The sequence below is a fragment of the Aulonocara stuartgranti genome, assembly GCF_965226115.1.
Source record: "Aulonocara stuartgranti genome assembly, chromosome: 17".
In the NCBI taxonomy this organism is placed as follows: Eukaryota; Metazoa; Chordata; class Actinopteri; order Cichliformes; family Cichlidae; genus Aulonocara; species Aulonocara stuartgranti.
The window spans coordinates 21,017,124-21,033,208 of NC_138953.1; the positions used below are offsets into that span (position 1 = coordinate 21,017,124).

General features: G+C 41.8%; 1 protein-coding gene across 1 annotated transcript; it reads right to left on the reverse strand.

Annotated features, from left to right (window-relative positions):
• Positions 1-163: 163 nt before the first annotated feature.
• On the reverse strand, positions 164-15,633 carry nup107 (nucleoporin 107). The gene is made up of 27 exons (XM_082510448.1): positions 15,486-15,633; positions 14,131-14,213; positions 13,285-13,380; positions 13,097-13,191; positions 12,569-12,704; positions 12,382-12,485; positions 12,183-12,298; positions 12,056-12,104; positions 11,853-11,924; positions 9,247-9,335; positions 9,087-9,162; positions 8,889-9,002; positions 8,217-8,307; positions 7,081-7,160; positions 6,917-6,976; positions 6,651-6,796; positions 6,523-6,571; positions 6,354-6,423; positions 6,154-6,269; positions 4,259-4,448; positions 4,075-4,181; positions 2,359-2,461; positions 2,097-2,257; positions 1,881-2,006; positions 1,660-1,773; positions 1,381-1,548; positions 164-380 (listed from the first exon to the last, which is right to left on the reverse strand). Exons 1-27 carry the CDS (start codon positions 15,491-15,493, stop codon positions 273-275), a joined length of 2,727 nt encoding a protein of 908 aa, XP_082366574.1. The 5' UTR covers positions 15,494-15,633; the 3' UTR covers positions 164-272.
• Positions 15,634-16,085: the final 452 nt, after the last annotated feature.

Here is a 16,085-nt window from a genome sequence, read left to right on the forward strand (position 1 = left end):
TTACCCCAGTAGCACATGGTTTGGAAATATTTCTAACATAAATAACTGTATAGTTTTTAAATAAAGAATTTGTTTATATGTACATATATTAATTTTAAAACCCAAATTGGCACCTGTGGCAGCTCTCGTGTACTACTGCTTCTAATTAAAATACACAAGGCACTACAGGAAACAGGCTTTTATTTTTTTTATTTTGCAAAAAACAGACAATCGAAAAACAAAACAAAAATCAGCAGCGCTTTAAACACTGCTATGTGTGTGTGTTTCTTCGTTCATGGCTGCAGTTCGTAGCCCAGCGGGTCGACTCCTCGGTCCAACAGAGCGAGAGACGACTCCCTCAGTTTCTGCAGAAACCTCCTCAGCTCCTCCTTAGAAAACACCTGAGAGCAAGCAAAGAGGAACAAAGAGTTAAAACAAAGAAACAGAAACCAGGAATTTCTACAAACTTGAGTTTCACGTTCCAGTACAGCTGATGTGAATATGATCTATCAACTCCGAGTATGTTCACCCCAAGTTAAGTCTGTCCGTAAGTAGGGAAAGAAAATCTTCATCATAAATGGACCTCCAATACCACGATTCACCATGGCAACGGGTCGTTTTAGAGGAATATTGAATATTACCCCATATTTACCCCACTTTAATTTTCATCAGCTGAAGATGGAATCCTAATTTTATTTTTGATTTTAAATGTAAATAATCAGCTGTAACCCAAGAGGGACAAAACTAAATAAATACAAGTAAGAATACTGGCACACTCCGGTAAATGCGCCTTAGGCATAAATTTGTAAATCCCACATTGCCTCGTTTTCCAGTTAGTCAGCTGTGAGACATTTTTCCATCACTGACTAAGTACAACACGATCAATGACTGATCATTGAGATCACTGATCAGTGTGATCTGTAGCTTTGCACAGATCTGTTTGTTTCTCAGTCATGTAAATATTTTAGAGGCACAGACAATCTGAAAGCGGCATCACTGTCCAATAATGTCTCTGTCCACATATACTGACGAATGATTATAAAAGTGTGCATGTTAAACACATCTCCATGGGATTCCAGTGCTTGTAAAATCATCTGATGGCCTTGTTCTGGGCTTGGACAGCGACTTCATGAATGAGAAAATAAAACTGAGTGTCAGTCAGGCGGTTCAGGTGTAGCAGGAGGGGTGGAGTCAGAGAAAAAGATCCTGCTGAAGAAAACCTGTCTGCTCCCATGGTAATTGACTCAGAGTTGAAGTCAACTCTCTTTCTGGAACAAAAAAAAGTTTCCTTTCAACTCAGGATTAACAAACTCAGTTGATAGCTAAACCTGCTTCCTGGAGTAATACCCTGACAAAGAAAACATAAGTTAACAGTCGGAAGTTCATGCAGGCTTCAGTTACCTGGTAGAGGCAGTGCTGGTCAGACGAGATGATGTCAGCGAGCCGCAGCGCCTCCTGGTGTCTCGAGGAGCTCTGCAGCACGCTGAGCAGCAGCAAGCTAAGGCGTGGAAGACACAGAGAGCGCAAAGCTGCCATTTGGTGGCTGCGCTCTGAGTCTGGCTCCGAATCCTGAAAACACAACCAACCAAATATTAAATTACCACATGGTCATGTTATGAATGTAGCTGATGCTCCTCAATTAATCTTTTAGAGTTTGTGTGTGGTGATTTAAGCAGTAACCTGTCTGTTGTCGACCATCCAGCCTCCGTCCACGAACAGCAGAACATTGTAGATTCTCTCTTTCACATCTTCCGTCAAAGCATCCAGACGGCAGGACCAGGCAGACAGTGAGGCCTGAAAAACCAGACAATGCACATGTGGAACATCTGCAGTGGTAAAGTTTTTATTTTTAAACACTGATGCCATAACTACATAAAAAATAAATAAAATAAAAAAAATACCTGGTACTCCTTTTCCCTCATCTCATTGGCTACCCTCTCAGTGAATTTGGCCTCGGGTGCCGGTGCCGGCTTCTGTGGGGCTGAACTGCTGTGTCTGAACCAGTCAGTGAACGCCTCGTGGGCCTCCTGCAGGACCATCAAAGCACACATTCAGTCCAATACATCTCAGTGAACTGGGTTATAAAAACAACATGAAGAGAGGTGTTGCTAACAGACCAGATAGGCTCTGATGCACAGGTGCTCTCTGATGGCATTCTCGTCCTCAGCAGGAAGCGGCGTGGTCTGACTGATTCCTGACCACTGGGAGCAGATCTCCCTCATCGAGTCTTCCGGGACTTTAGAGAACACCGCCTTGGCTGCGTCATGTTTCTGCAGAGCTAAGGCACGACAGACGAAGGAAGTCAGCTGACCACTAAATCGCAATTTAATTGGAACAAACAAAACCATCAATAAATAAACAGCTAAAAGAAAAAAGTACCCAAAAAATTCCTCATGATGGCATTTGACTGCTTCAGGGACTCAGCTCGGTGGGCAGGGTCATACAGGAGCCAATCAATGACATCAATCTTCCTTTGGTCCTCCTATCAGAGCACAACATCACTGTAGCCATGTTTACATGAACAAAACATCTTCAGCCTGATGAACACTTGGATTAGAAGATCACTGTTCATATGGACCCTAAATTAACTGGTCTGATCAAGACGTGCTTGAACAGAAAACATCATTCAGACTCGTCAAACGGAAACAGACGTTGTTGCAGCTGTGTGAATTTCTCCTGTTATCTCTCTGAACTTCATACTATTGTTTCTGCTTGTGTTTGATATAGGCCAGCTCCAAACAAACTGCCATAAAATACATAATCCCTAAAGGGAATTATGTAAGTATTCTATTTCTGAAAAGTGGAGATACGGCGCATCAATGACTCAGCAGACTTGTGTATATGGAATAATATTTATGTCAGAAGTTCGATGCAAGAAAAAAAAAAAAAAAAAACCTTAGCAAATTAAATAATTTCAAGGGTGCAGGTATTCATTGCAGAGTCACTCTCTCGCAGGTAACTTTCTGTGAAAACTCAGTCGAGTCGAGCGGGAAGGATTCAGATCCAAGAGCAGAATTACCTGCAAGAGTGTGAAGCTCTCATAACAGTCAAACCACACACTCTCCAGACATGGTGCGTGATGGCTGCTGAATTTAATTGTGCAAGTGGCCCTAAATATCTTTTCCCGTTTCCACACATTTCACCAACACTGGAACATTCTGCATACCTCTGCTAAATAAGGCAGTTTACCTTTAAGATGTTCCACATATAAAAATTTTATGTAGTTTTTAAAGGTTTAAACCAAAGTTGTGACACATGGCTTAATACGGTGGTTCTTAAACTTTTTGCTAGCCCCCCCCTTTTTTTTCTTTTTTAAATATACACAAGAAAATCCCCGACACAAGCACATCCTCCAACCACACACATAACAGAAAAACAAACCATCATTATGGTGTAATTACTTTAAGTACAGTTGTTTGTTGATTTTTTTTTGTTTTTTTACTGTGTAATACTATTCAACACTACTATCAATACATTTTTCAAAAAATGTCTCTGTGCAAAATGGGTTTAAAAACAAACAGCTGTGGGATACTGTTTGTTATTTTAACCGGGGGAACAAATTGTGGCAGGATCAGCCTGATATTATTTGTATCCCACTGTAACTTTCCTGTATAAAGAGATAACATCGCCAAAATTTCATTATAAGAAGTGTTTGTGAACTAAAAATCAAGAATGTGGGATACTGTTTGTCCGTGATTTGGACAGCCCAGTGCATGCTCCTAAAGCAGGGGAAACAAATGCAGGTGCAGGTGAAGCCAAAGGCAAGCTATGCGTCACCATATTTTCTAGTCTTTGGCTTGAAAGGAAGTTAGTTTGGAAACATATGTGGCAAAGGTTCGTTCATCTTCTGCTTTGCATTTGTGTGGAAGCCCCATCAAAACCCTGTCCATTATGCTAGCCGTGTCCAAGCATTCTTTTTGTTTTAAATTTATACTGCCCCCCCTATGCAATGGCTCTGCGCTCCCCCTACTTTAAGAAACACTGCCCTAATATATTCCCACACGTGTGCAAAGTTACATTCGTTATAATTTAGACAAATTACTGGAATGACCTCATAAGAGAAATTAAATCCAAAGTGAACACTTTGGTCGTTACCTTCGTAGTTCCCGTCTCCAGCGTCTGGCTATGGTGCGTGAACTCTGTGTCGTCTGTCTCTCTCACAGTCTCCACCACCAGCTTGGTTACGGCAGAAACATCCAGACCTATGCACACACATGGTCAGTTTTCTTTCAGTGATAAAGGGTCTGCTCTTACTGACCTCAGTGTGTGTCTGTCTCACCAGCTTCAATGGCGAGCTGCAGGCAGCGGGGGCGGAGTTCCGGCTGGGTGACCGTCTCCAGGAACGCAGCATATTGAGAGATTGCAAGGTCGGCGGGAAGCTGGCCGACGTAGCTTGCCACAAGGTCTGTCTGCTGATCTTGGATCAGAAGGGAGACGTACGCCTTCACCACATCAATGCACACCTCCTCCTAGAGGCGAGAGGCGGGAACACGACATTTAAAAATGTGAACCCGTAAACAAACTGATTATCCTCGATGTGAACGCCTCATTCACATGAGCTGGTATTGAAGTTCTGCTGCGGCTCCAGATTTGTATCCTGAATTTTTTAGGATTTGGGGAGAGTTTGAGGAATTTGGGGGGTTATAAAAAAACAAAACAAAACATAAAGCCCATTTGTTGGACTCCACAGTGTTCCTCACACCCAATCAGCTCAATTCTTTACACTCAAAATTCAAAATTTGTATTAAAAAAAAAAAAAAAAAAAAAAAGGCTGGAAACATGACCAAAAATGAAAAAGCGATTCACTGTTTGCAGTTTTGTTGATTAATTATTTATTCTTTGAGAGTTTGTCAGCTCTGTCTTCTTTACTTTAGGCAAGAAGCTGAAAGATACATTTAAAAGTAGGGCTGCTCAGTTAATCGAATTTTAATCACGATTACGATCTGGGCTTTCAACGATCATTAAAAATGACTGAGCCGATTATTAGCCCCTCCCTCATTTATCCGCGACACCTTAAAGGCCGGTCCGTGAAAATATTGTCGGGCATAAACCGGTCCGTGGCGCAAAAAAGGGTGGAGACCGCTGATTAAGAGGACCCGAGGGAAGCTCGGAAAGCTAAGCAGAAGTTATTTGGAGAGGAGAGTGACTGCCGTTGGTTGAAAAGAGAGTTAAAAAAAAAAAAAAAAAAAAAAACTTCAGTGGTGTTGCACACTATTTTATATTATTTTTTTAAAGTCATTGTTAACCCTTTAAAGCCGGTCAGAGCAGCATGCTCCGTTTTGCGTAACTATTTTTAAATCCCTGTAGAACCTGAACCGTGTAAGCTAGCGCAATAATTTGTTTTGCATATGAAACCGGAGGAGTTGTACTTACATCTTATGCCATCAGCTTGTCCTCGGTCACGGTTTCGTTCCACATATAGCTTTGCAAAAATTGCATAAAAATCGCTTGCAGGAACAAAAACATAATATTCCAGAAACACGCTTTGCCGATCCGATCAGCTGTTCGTAACACTTCCCACAGTGAAATGATGCACATGCTGTTTTCTTTGCAAATTTGCATCATAGGATTGTTTTTTGTTTTTCCTGCAGTATATAAAAATTGCTGTATCTCCAAAATAAAACTATGAAGACACTCAAAATAAATTTCCTGTGGTGGGAAACTATTTTTTGCAACTTTATTGTATTTAAAGTTTTGAGGGATAAACCTCTTAAATTTCTCCAAGTAGAAATATATGTAAACAAAACAAAAGCAATTTTCAATTTTTTTTTGTAGTTTATTGCACTTTTTTGCAATTTATGTAATTACTATGGACTTAATGCATACATATTATTAAAATATGGGCTATAACAGTTGTATTGATGTATAGCAACTTGAAATGCTCCCACAAATGGCACTACAGCATGTAAAAAAATAATATAAGCTCTGGTGGACTTGGTTCTATAGTAGGTCTTAAAGGGTTAAATAAATATCGTCAAATAATCGTGATCTCAATTTCAGTGAAAATAATCGTGATTATCATTTTTGCCATAATCGAGCAGCCCTATTTAAAAGTGAGGTTAAAGTTACATTACATCAGATCCAATCAGCTCTCAGTATCTATAAATTAAATACAGGCTAAAGCGAAAAATTTCTCATAAAATGACCAGTAAGAACCTTTAATGTGAATTTTACCTTTAGTGCCAAACCCAAGGAGCGGAAGAACAGCACAAGGTGAGTCATGAAGCGCAGCAGGTGCGAGGGGAGGGGTTTAGATGCAGTTAGCCAATCGGAAAACTCCTCCAACAGGCCTGAATGAGACACAAACAAAGGGGTTCATGAGAAACTGGAGCTTACATGTTTGATGCGACCCATTGGGTCAGAGCTGGTCTTACCATCCAGGTCCCCCAGGATGACAAACTTCTGGATGACATGGTAATGCTCTCTCGTCTCCTCCAGCACCCTCTGCGCACAGAAAAATAAACAAACAAACAAACACTGGTTTACTGTGCTGTGCAATTTCAATATGTCCCACCAATCACATTCAGTTAGAACCGGTTTTACCTTCGACTCAGATGCTTGAAGCTCCTCAAACACTTTCTCCATGGTCCAGCTGCAAGAGGAGGCAGTAGATCAGAGACGAAGCAGTTTTTTTTTTTTTTTTTTTTTTTTTTATTCTGTGTGTGTCGTACTTGGCCTCCAGGTACTCCCGTGGTAACGTCTCCACCTCATGATGAGCCATACCCGAAGACATGAGATCCTTCTCAACCAGTGAGTCTACCATCACTCGGAAATACGCCCACACGCAGTCCTCCCACGATTCGCACACTGCCAGCAGCTAACACGCAAACACACACACACAGTCAGGTCTGCCATTATCTAAGATTCGACTGACCGTAAACACAGAGGTGACTCTGAGCTGCTGATTTCTGATTAACACAGAAACTGGTTATATTACCGGTTTGAGGTTCCCACTCAGGCTGGCATAGATCGCCCTCTCATATCTGTTTAACTGCTCCTAAAACACACATTTTATTTTGCTTTATTCTTCTCATTTTCAAGCTTGACTGAACACAAGCTCAGCCTTCTTATTTCTCACACATTTGGTAATGCATGACGTACCTCCTCGGCCATTCTCCAGCAGCAGGCCTTCCATATCCCTCTTTGTGGGTTTCCTTCAACTGGCTGCAACTCGATACCACCTGCAGAGAGAAGAGGACAAATAGACAGTCATTCAGAGAAGGATCGTACAGGTATACTTTGTATTTAAAAAGGTGGGAAAAGTCCCAGAAATTCCTTTAATTAGGGTCCTGTTGCGTTTCCTTATTTCTTGTCATAAATGCTGTTACAATGGTGGATGTACATATTAAACATGGATACAGTTAATGATCACTGTGAGCAGCAAGCCCAGGCTTCAGGAATTGTAATTATCATGGTGGTTCCTCTTCCTTTCTCCAATTAAAGCAGGTGTGTCAAATTTAAGTTTCTTCAGACCTCCCCAATGGCCATTCACACTACACCAAAGTTATTAAGCAATAGGTAAATAACTAAATGGCATAAAGACAGAAAGATGTTATTTCACCATCTACCACAGATTTTTTTTTTTTAAAACAACTTGTACACACACACACACACACACACACACACACACACACACACACACACACACACACACACACACACACAACCTGTCAGCCTCCTAGTAGACACCCCTGTTATCATCAATTTTAAACTCCTAGGTCACCTTGCTCCTCAGGTATCACATTTAGAAGATTTTTAAAAAACTGGACCTTTGACCTTGAAGTCAAGGTCACTGAGATTCAAACCAGTCTGAGATTTTTGGTAGAAGCCCCTATTAATTTGAGCTCTATATCACTTCGTTCTCGAGTTGTTGCACTCACTCAGCAGGGTGATGTCACCACTCCATCAGCCTTTCAGAGCCGAGGGGCAAAAAGGGCTATTTCTGTGAATTACAAGATTTCTGCTTTATGCATACAGGTCAGTCTGGGGAATAAGCTTCCTGAACTTCAAATAGTAATTTTACATTGTTTTTCCTTACAGATTATTCCCAATTAATCTCTGTCATGCTGACAGATTCCGCTCTTTCATACAGCAGCATTTCTGTGTCATTATGTTGAAAAACAGAAAGGCTCAGATTTCTTACAGAATTTCTCTCGTTGCTTTGGATGGCTGAGCACAGATATTTAAACTTAAGTAACATCACTCCTTGTGCTCGTTACTTTGGGGCCAGACAGTACCTGAGGTCATGTTGGGGTCATGGTAGAGTTTCCAGCCTTCCAGAGTTGCTGCTCTCCAGGCCTGACCACAGCGTTTGCACAACCGTTGAGCCTGAAAAAACACAAAGACAAACCGCTGAAGAAATGAACAGCAAATGAAACTTCACAGCATCCACCAGAGACCATCAAAACTTTTCATTATGTGCTCCAAGCTCCTCTCAGCTTTCCTGTCCTTATGGTGCACCTAAGAGATAGGATAATCTTACCTGAGACATCATGGAGGATCTCCCAAAGCACCAGCACGACACCAATAAAGTGCACTATTAAATTATCTGCCTCTGATTACCCTGAAACCACCGGGCTTTACAGCTTTCCTGGTGGAAATCCTTCAGAGCTTATATATTTTCTGGATCATAGCAGAGAGAAACACAACTAAAAGCTTGACTTGTTTCAGCTTTTAAAGAAAACACTGAGTGTGTTTTGATTTTTTGTTACCCTGACTGAAGAGGCTGGGATGAGAATTAGAGCGTGAACCTGAGATTACGGTTCCCACTCCGGGTAGCAATGAGTTTCAAGACTGGTTTCAGTCTTATATAGCACTAAGTTGAATTTGTCTGGAAGGTGAACTTTAATAAAAACATTCGTTTATTGATGCCCCTCTATCCCCTGCTGTGCGTCTCAATGTCTCTTCACCTCCTCGGTCATCCCCGCTCTAATCAGTGTGAACAGGTTCTTCAGCAGCCGGGCGTCGTCCTCTCTGTCCAGATCAGCCAGGGGGCGCTGCTGCCGGAGGGGGGCATCTGGGTCCTAAACACACAAACGTTATGAACACATTCAGAAACATAGGGGACAAAGAAATTATGTGATTATGTTTGCAGTAACAGGCCTCACCAGCTCAGTGACCAGAGGGACTGTGAAGGTGGTGCCGCTCTTCCTTCTCATCTTCAGTGCGTGGAGAGTATTCTCCCTAAAACACAAATACCCCACCGAAGACTTTAATGCACATAACAATGTGGGCTTTATGCTTTCATAAATAAACAAAGGGGCTCACCAGCACACATTTTTGGCGTAGTATTCGATGTTATCAGAGAAATCTCCAATCTGATCCTTGGCAATGCTCTCCAGCCAATCAACAACCAGCTGCAACACAGCAACCACCAGGGAAACAATTAGCCTTACAATCAGCTCATTAGATCACAGGAAATATAGAGTCCAGATACCATCAAGATCAAAAGACTTTACCAAAATTTCCACGCTTATTCATTCACAAAACCATGACGACACTGACTGTCCGATTAGTGGCATTCAGTCTCTTGACTAGGGCTGGGCGATATATCGAGTTTTTTAAAAAATATCAATATATTTTCATACGAGATACAAGATGTGACAATATCGTTTATATCGATATAGTCTATGTTACGTTATAATTATACTTATGGAGCCGCAGGTTTGCCTCTCTCTCGTCCACTTTTGTCTCTACGCAACGTTACTCGGCCTCGCCTCTCCTTCACTGAACACAACTCCCCCTCCCCCATAGCTTCACCTGCAGGCAATGACAAGATGAAAGCGGACATAGCGAGTTAACTCGGATCGCCCCGTGCGTGGGGCTGGACGGTGTCAACGTGTTAGCGAGCTAACCGCGCTAACGACATGCAGCCCGGAGGGGCTGCACGGCCTAAAATCCATTCATTTTCTCAAAATTGACAGTGCGCCTTATGTATGAATTCTGGTTGTGCTTACTGACCGCGAACCGATTTTATGTGGTACACAGCGCTCAGCAATCTGTCAAAAATGTTTTAATATGACTTTGCTAAGCTACGGAGCTGCACTGCTTGATAGATTGTCGGAGGATTACGGCTACCGAGAAGGAGCCTCGCGTGTGTGTATAAGGACCACAAATGGTACCTGTTCAGAGACGTGGTGCAGCTGTGAAATCTGTCTTTGTTATTACGCTCAGCGTCTATTAGTTTACATTTTGACTGCACAATTGTGAGCTTTTTGTTATGCACAAAAACAAGATTGTTTTCCTTTATTTATGGACCATGATTATTTAATAAATGCTGATAATTTATTTTTGAGTAATTTCTTCATGTACATCTACGCTGTATGTAAATAAAAGTGCCCGTGTGACATCTGGGACACAGTGTGACTATAAATCTCTTTTTGCTCTTAACTTTAAACTTTAAAAAAAAAAAATATCGAGATATATATCTTATATCGCCATCCAGCTAAAAAAAAATATCGAGATATGAATTTTGGGTCATATCGCCCAGCCCTACTCTTGACGTCACATTTCTGGATCGACTCGGCTCAGCTGGAACACCGGCTGAGTAGGTTACTAAAAAAAAAAAAAAAAAAAAAAAAACACCACTACCCAGTACCAGGTAATACCACCTAATGGAAAACCCTAAAAACCAAGATTTGAGCTGAGCCGAGCAGGTACTCGTGGGAAAGGGCTTCTTATGAATTAAAACAAATAAAGTAAACCACAACCACCAATACTAAAGATCCTAAAGACTTGGTGTTGCTACAATGGAAATGTAAGTACACAGCTTTAATTTCATGTGGTACAGGTTCACTTTAGTTTTGTACAGGAGCACAGGATGGTCGGGTTGAGATCAATAAGCTACACAAGTCCCGAGAGTTGAGATAAACTCATTAATGGTGCAGGCCGGATCCAGAAGGACCCAAGTTAACTCACCATTTTCATCTTTGAATGATTTACTGTTAAAAATCTAACAAAAAGACAGAAATCATGTAACCCTATTGCAGCTAATCCATGATTAAATCTGCCCTGTAGAACAGACACAGACGCAGCCCCACCACACTAACACCGGTGAACATCCAGGGAGTGGACATTGACATAGTGGACTCGTATAGGTACCTGGGTGTTCATTTGAATAATAAACTAGACTGGAGCCACAACACTGATGCTCTTTACAGGAAGGGTCAGAGCAGACTCTACCTGCTGAGGTCATTTGGAGTCCAGGGAGTGCTTTTAAAGACCTATCACTCTGTGGTGGCATCTGTCATTTTTTAGTTTTGTATATTGGAGCATCAGTTTATCAGCAGCTGAGAGGAAGAGGTTGGATAAACGCATTAAGAAGGCCAGCTCTGTTCTGGGATGCACCTGGACCCAGTGCAGGTAGTGGGAGACAAAAGGACTCTGGCCAAAATAACTTCTGTGATGGACAGAGTCTCCCACCCCGTGCATGTAAATGTTGCTGAACTGCAGATCTCCTTCAGTGACAGACTGCTGCATGCTCAATGCACGAAGGAGCGTTTCCGCAGGTCCTTCCTCCCTGCAGCTCTCAAACTGTACAATCAAAACTGCTCCCAGCAAACAGAGGTTTACATCAGCGCTGTAACTTGCACTATTTTATCAATCGATTCACACTTTAACCAGAGTTTGCCTCTTAATTTCATTTAAATTTATTTAATTTAATAACGGTACAGTACTCTGTTTTTGGTAACCATTGTCCTTGATATAAATTGTGTAGGTTTCTGTTCTGTGTCTTGTTTGTATATGTGTCTTTCTTGCTGCTGTTACACCCAAATTTCCCCTTGTGGGACAATTAAAGGATTATTCTATTCTATTCTAGACAACCTGCAAACCCTCATCACTGTAACTCTTTCTTTTGTGCGTGTGTTAGCTACCTGGCTCTGTCGTATGACGGCATCTCTCTGGAAAAGCTGCTCCACTACAACCTTCTCGCTCTCGCTGGGCACCTACAAACACAAACAGGTAATCATTGCAGCTTCCAGAAGACTCAGATTCCTGCTGTGATTGTGTTGTTTACTGAAGCTAGAGCTCTGTAGTTTTAAAAGAGGCCAAAAACAATCCAGAATACGTTACTCACAACCATGTCTGTCATGAGGTCATCCTCCAGCGCCAACTGGACCCGATCTCTACATGAACACATTTGATTGTTGAAAGTTGAGCAGACAGCCAATTAGTTACAGAAAGTGAATCAGTGAATTAGGTACCTGTAGAGCGAGGTGATGAGCCTCCAGGTGCAGTTCTCCTGCTGCAGCAGCCAACGGACGCCAGCTGTTTTACTATTCTGACCCGCTCTGAGCACCACAGACTGCAGCACATCCACCTTAAGGCATGTGACGGAGGACAAGAGAGCATTTAAAATTAGCACAGCACAGCTTTCACACCACATCAAGCAAACTCGCCTACCTTATCCTGGCAGAGCGCCTGATAATCATCCAGCAGCTCAAACACGGCAGAGGAAGAGTGTTTCAGAAAAGCCCCGAGGAACTCTGGGAAAAGACTGGCAGCGGCTTAAAGGAGCAAAAACCGGAGCGTTAGCGGGAACAACAAGACACCTGCAGAGTAACTGGGCATGCTCAGGTGATTTGCTCACCAGCCTCTCCTGGGTCATCCTCCTTTAGGAGAGCTGAGCTGAGGTTCCCCATATCTTCTCTGAAGAAACTCGTGTTCTCCAGACCCGAAACAGGCGACGTGTACATGCTGTTAGTCCAATCACTGTCGTCCAGATTCTACACACACAGAGCATCATTATGAAGTTGGCAATGAGTTCAACATAAATATGATTGTAAGTAATACATCATTAAGTTCAAGCAGAGTTTGACAAAACTGATACACTGAAGGTCTGGAGTATCTGAGCAAGCTAACTGGTCAGCAGCTGGCCTGTTTGGGTTAGTGACGACAGCATTTCCACCAATCACAACTTAACTACCTAAACAAAACCCACACTAATCAATATGTTTTTTCTGCTGTCTGTATTTTCACATTAAAGAAAGTTTGCGACATCACTGACACAAAGACACCATTCTTTGTGTCATGGAAAACAGTGGAAGTGCAAAGAACTCACGTTTTCATTTATTTAACAAAATATATATACATCAATAGAGAAGTGTGTGTGTCTTACCAGACTGCTGAGTGCGTTTCTGGGCGTGTGTGTGTATCGAGGCGTTCGGCCTCCTGGGGCCAAAATGGATGAAACATCTGGAACTCTGGGAGTAACTGAGACAAACAGATGAATGAGAAGAGATTGGAGATTTAGTCAAATATAAATGCCTCTGATACCTGTAGAATGAGAGTGAGTGTGTGTCTTACCCGCCTGTCTGAAGAGTGAAGCAGGTGTGTTCCTGAGCAGGGGCCGGGCTGGTGTCACTGTGGAAATGACAGGGCTGCCGCTACCGGGTGATGGGACTGACAGCAACAGTCAGGAAAACAAGCAGCTTCTACTTTATCAATGAACACTGTAGCAAACAGCTCCACACAACAAAACCCCAAATAAATTAAGCACTTCCAGTCTACTTATGCCACCATATTAAACACAGATGCAGGCGGCAATCAGTCGGTTTATTGCATTAGAAAGGTGAAATTTTAAAAAATCCACTTTTTTTTTTTAAATTTAAAAAAAAAAAAAAAAAAAAAAAAAAAAAAACACGATCAAGAAAGATTGCTGATAATCGTCATCATGATACCCAGAATCTCTTGCTGGGATTTTAGGATTTGTTGCACTTGCTTCATACTACAGATCTTAACCATGACTCAATAATCACAACAATTTCTGCACCATACAATAACACACCAACGGGAGCTCATTTATAATCCAACCCATACACCATGTCCCACCTGGACTGTGTTTATGCATTTGTGTGGAAGCTCCACCAAATGAAGCACTCCAAACCAACAAACATTGATTGAACTAGGTTATAAAGCCCTCCAATTCTGAGACTCCACCATCTAAAATGGACAAGATGGGACAAATCACAGTTTAAATCGTAGGGTTACAGGTTCCTGTTCCCATTTTAGAAAGGTGAATGTACCATAAAGCTTGCAGCTACATTTCCACCTTTCCCCTTTATTAAAAGACCCATCAGCAGCTGCTGGGTTGAGTGGGTTGGTGTAGGGGCTGGACAGGAATCAGGTTAAAGTCTTTCTGCAGCAGGATACAGGCCACTTTCTTCCTCCTCCTGCGGGCAGCAACTGTTACCTCGTCGTCTCGAACCACCGGAGACGGCAGCTCACTCTGAGCCCTGAAGGACAAGATGAAGCACAAGAAAGCACCTTACCTAGAGAATTATAAACATATTAATGTATGTGCAGTTCAGAGGCTTTTACATCACTGAATTTACATCTTTTTTTCTTTCTCTGCTCTCTTTAGGGGTTGCGATATTAGATCATCTCCCTACCCGTCATCCTTTCCCAAAAATTCTCCTCTCCAAGTCCACCTTTACACCATCCGTGAATCTCCAGAGACCATCTTCAACATCCTTTGTCGAATATATGCACCATCCCTCCTCTGCACATGTTCAAACCATCTCAGCCCGAGCTGTCCTTGTATCTAATCCTGTCCATCCTGGTCACTTCAGCTTGACAACCTATTTTTTCAGTGCCACCGTCTCCAAACCATACATTTTGGCAGGTCTCACTAAGATCCTGTAAACCTGCCCTTTCGTGAAGCCATATTGCTTCTTGCTTTTTAATCACCTCACTTCTTAGCTTCAGCATCTCTTTCCCCAGAGCTTCATGGTATGGCTCATCATCTTTATCTCTCTGTAGCTGCCACAGCTCTGGACATCAACCTTGTTCTTGACATTATATGTAAATCTTTAAATTACTAGAAGCAGTCAAAAGAAGACAAAAGACAATTTAATTTTCTAATCACTTGTCAAAGGTTACTGTTAGGTTCAACACAAAAAGCCGTGGCACTTCCCGACGGTTCTCTTTAAAAAACAATTTTAGTCACTGGCTTTAACTGTGCCTAAACTAACAAGAAGCGTCACAGTTCTGTGTGAACCCATGCAATGTAAATAAAACAACTACAGCAAACAATTTTGCCACGATATATATAGCCGAGAGCATATCAAAAGTTAGTACTCATAAAACAACAACATACTGCAATCTTTATAACACTTAACGTAGTTCAGTTATAACCTCGTAAATCTATCTTTGCGTAATACTTCCCTAATTGCAGTAGTTCTTCCAAAATACTGGCTGCTAACAGCTCTACTAAACCACTAGTTCTTATTTTATTCACCCTAGAAAGCAGCTCTTGTTACCGACTGTCAACTGTACCAAAACCAGAGCATTTAGCCGGTTAGCATCGCCACTCACTGTGAACGGCAGCATTAGCGCTGTTAGCATTGTTAACGTTAGCTAGCAAAGTTGAAGTCCCTGAATTTAGCACACTCGTGGACTAAATAAAAGGCCAATGGTCTGTAATCACCAGACACATGCCCAACTAACCATACATAAGAGTAAAATGTGTATAACTGCTGAATAACGCTTAAAAATAATGTTTTTACCAGTCCATAGCGGTGAGTTGTCAGTTCCCGCTTCACGAGGTTTAACGGGGCTGCTTCTTCTACATCTTTTCAATTCTCAGCAGACTGCGTCTCTTAATTCACACTGCTGCCCCCACGAGTTGTAATTAGATTGCATCCAGCCTTGTATATGTTTCCACTGTTTTTTTGTAAACTTAAGTATTTTATTAATCATAGAAAAAAATCTAAATCTGATTACGTCCAAATCTATTGAATCACTAAAAGAGAACCTGTCTGATGTAAGCTAAAAGATCTCAAAGCAACACATAATGCCACGATATAAAGAAATGAATAAGAACCAAAGTCACTGACATCGATCAGTGTAGAAAAGGTTACAAAGATATTTCCAAGTCTTTGGGACTCCAGTGAACCACAGTGACATCTATTATCCACAAAACTTGCAACAGTAGTGAAAATTCCCAGGAGTTGTCAACCAAAAAATCTTCCAAGAGCCCATCAATGACTCATCCAGGAGGTCACAAAAGCCCCTGAACAACATCTAAAGAACTGCAGACCTCACCTTCCCCAGTTAAGTTGAGAGTTTATGATTCAACAATAAGAAAACAGCTGGGCAAAAATGGC

Bases quoted from the DNA above. Each gene is read 5' to 3' on its own strand.
- nup107 (XM_082510448.1), bottom strand. The intron at 6,977-7,080 runs GTACGTCATGCA...TGTGTGTTTTAG, and splicing joins GCTGGAGAATGGCCGAGGAG to GAGCAGTTAAACAGATATGA. The intron at 1,549-1,659 runs GTTACTGCTTAA...TTGTGTTTTCAG, and splicing joins GGATGGTCGACAACAGACAG to GATTCGGAGCCAGACTCAGA.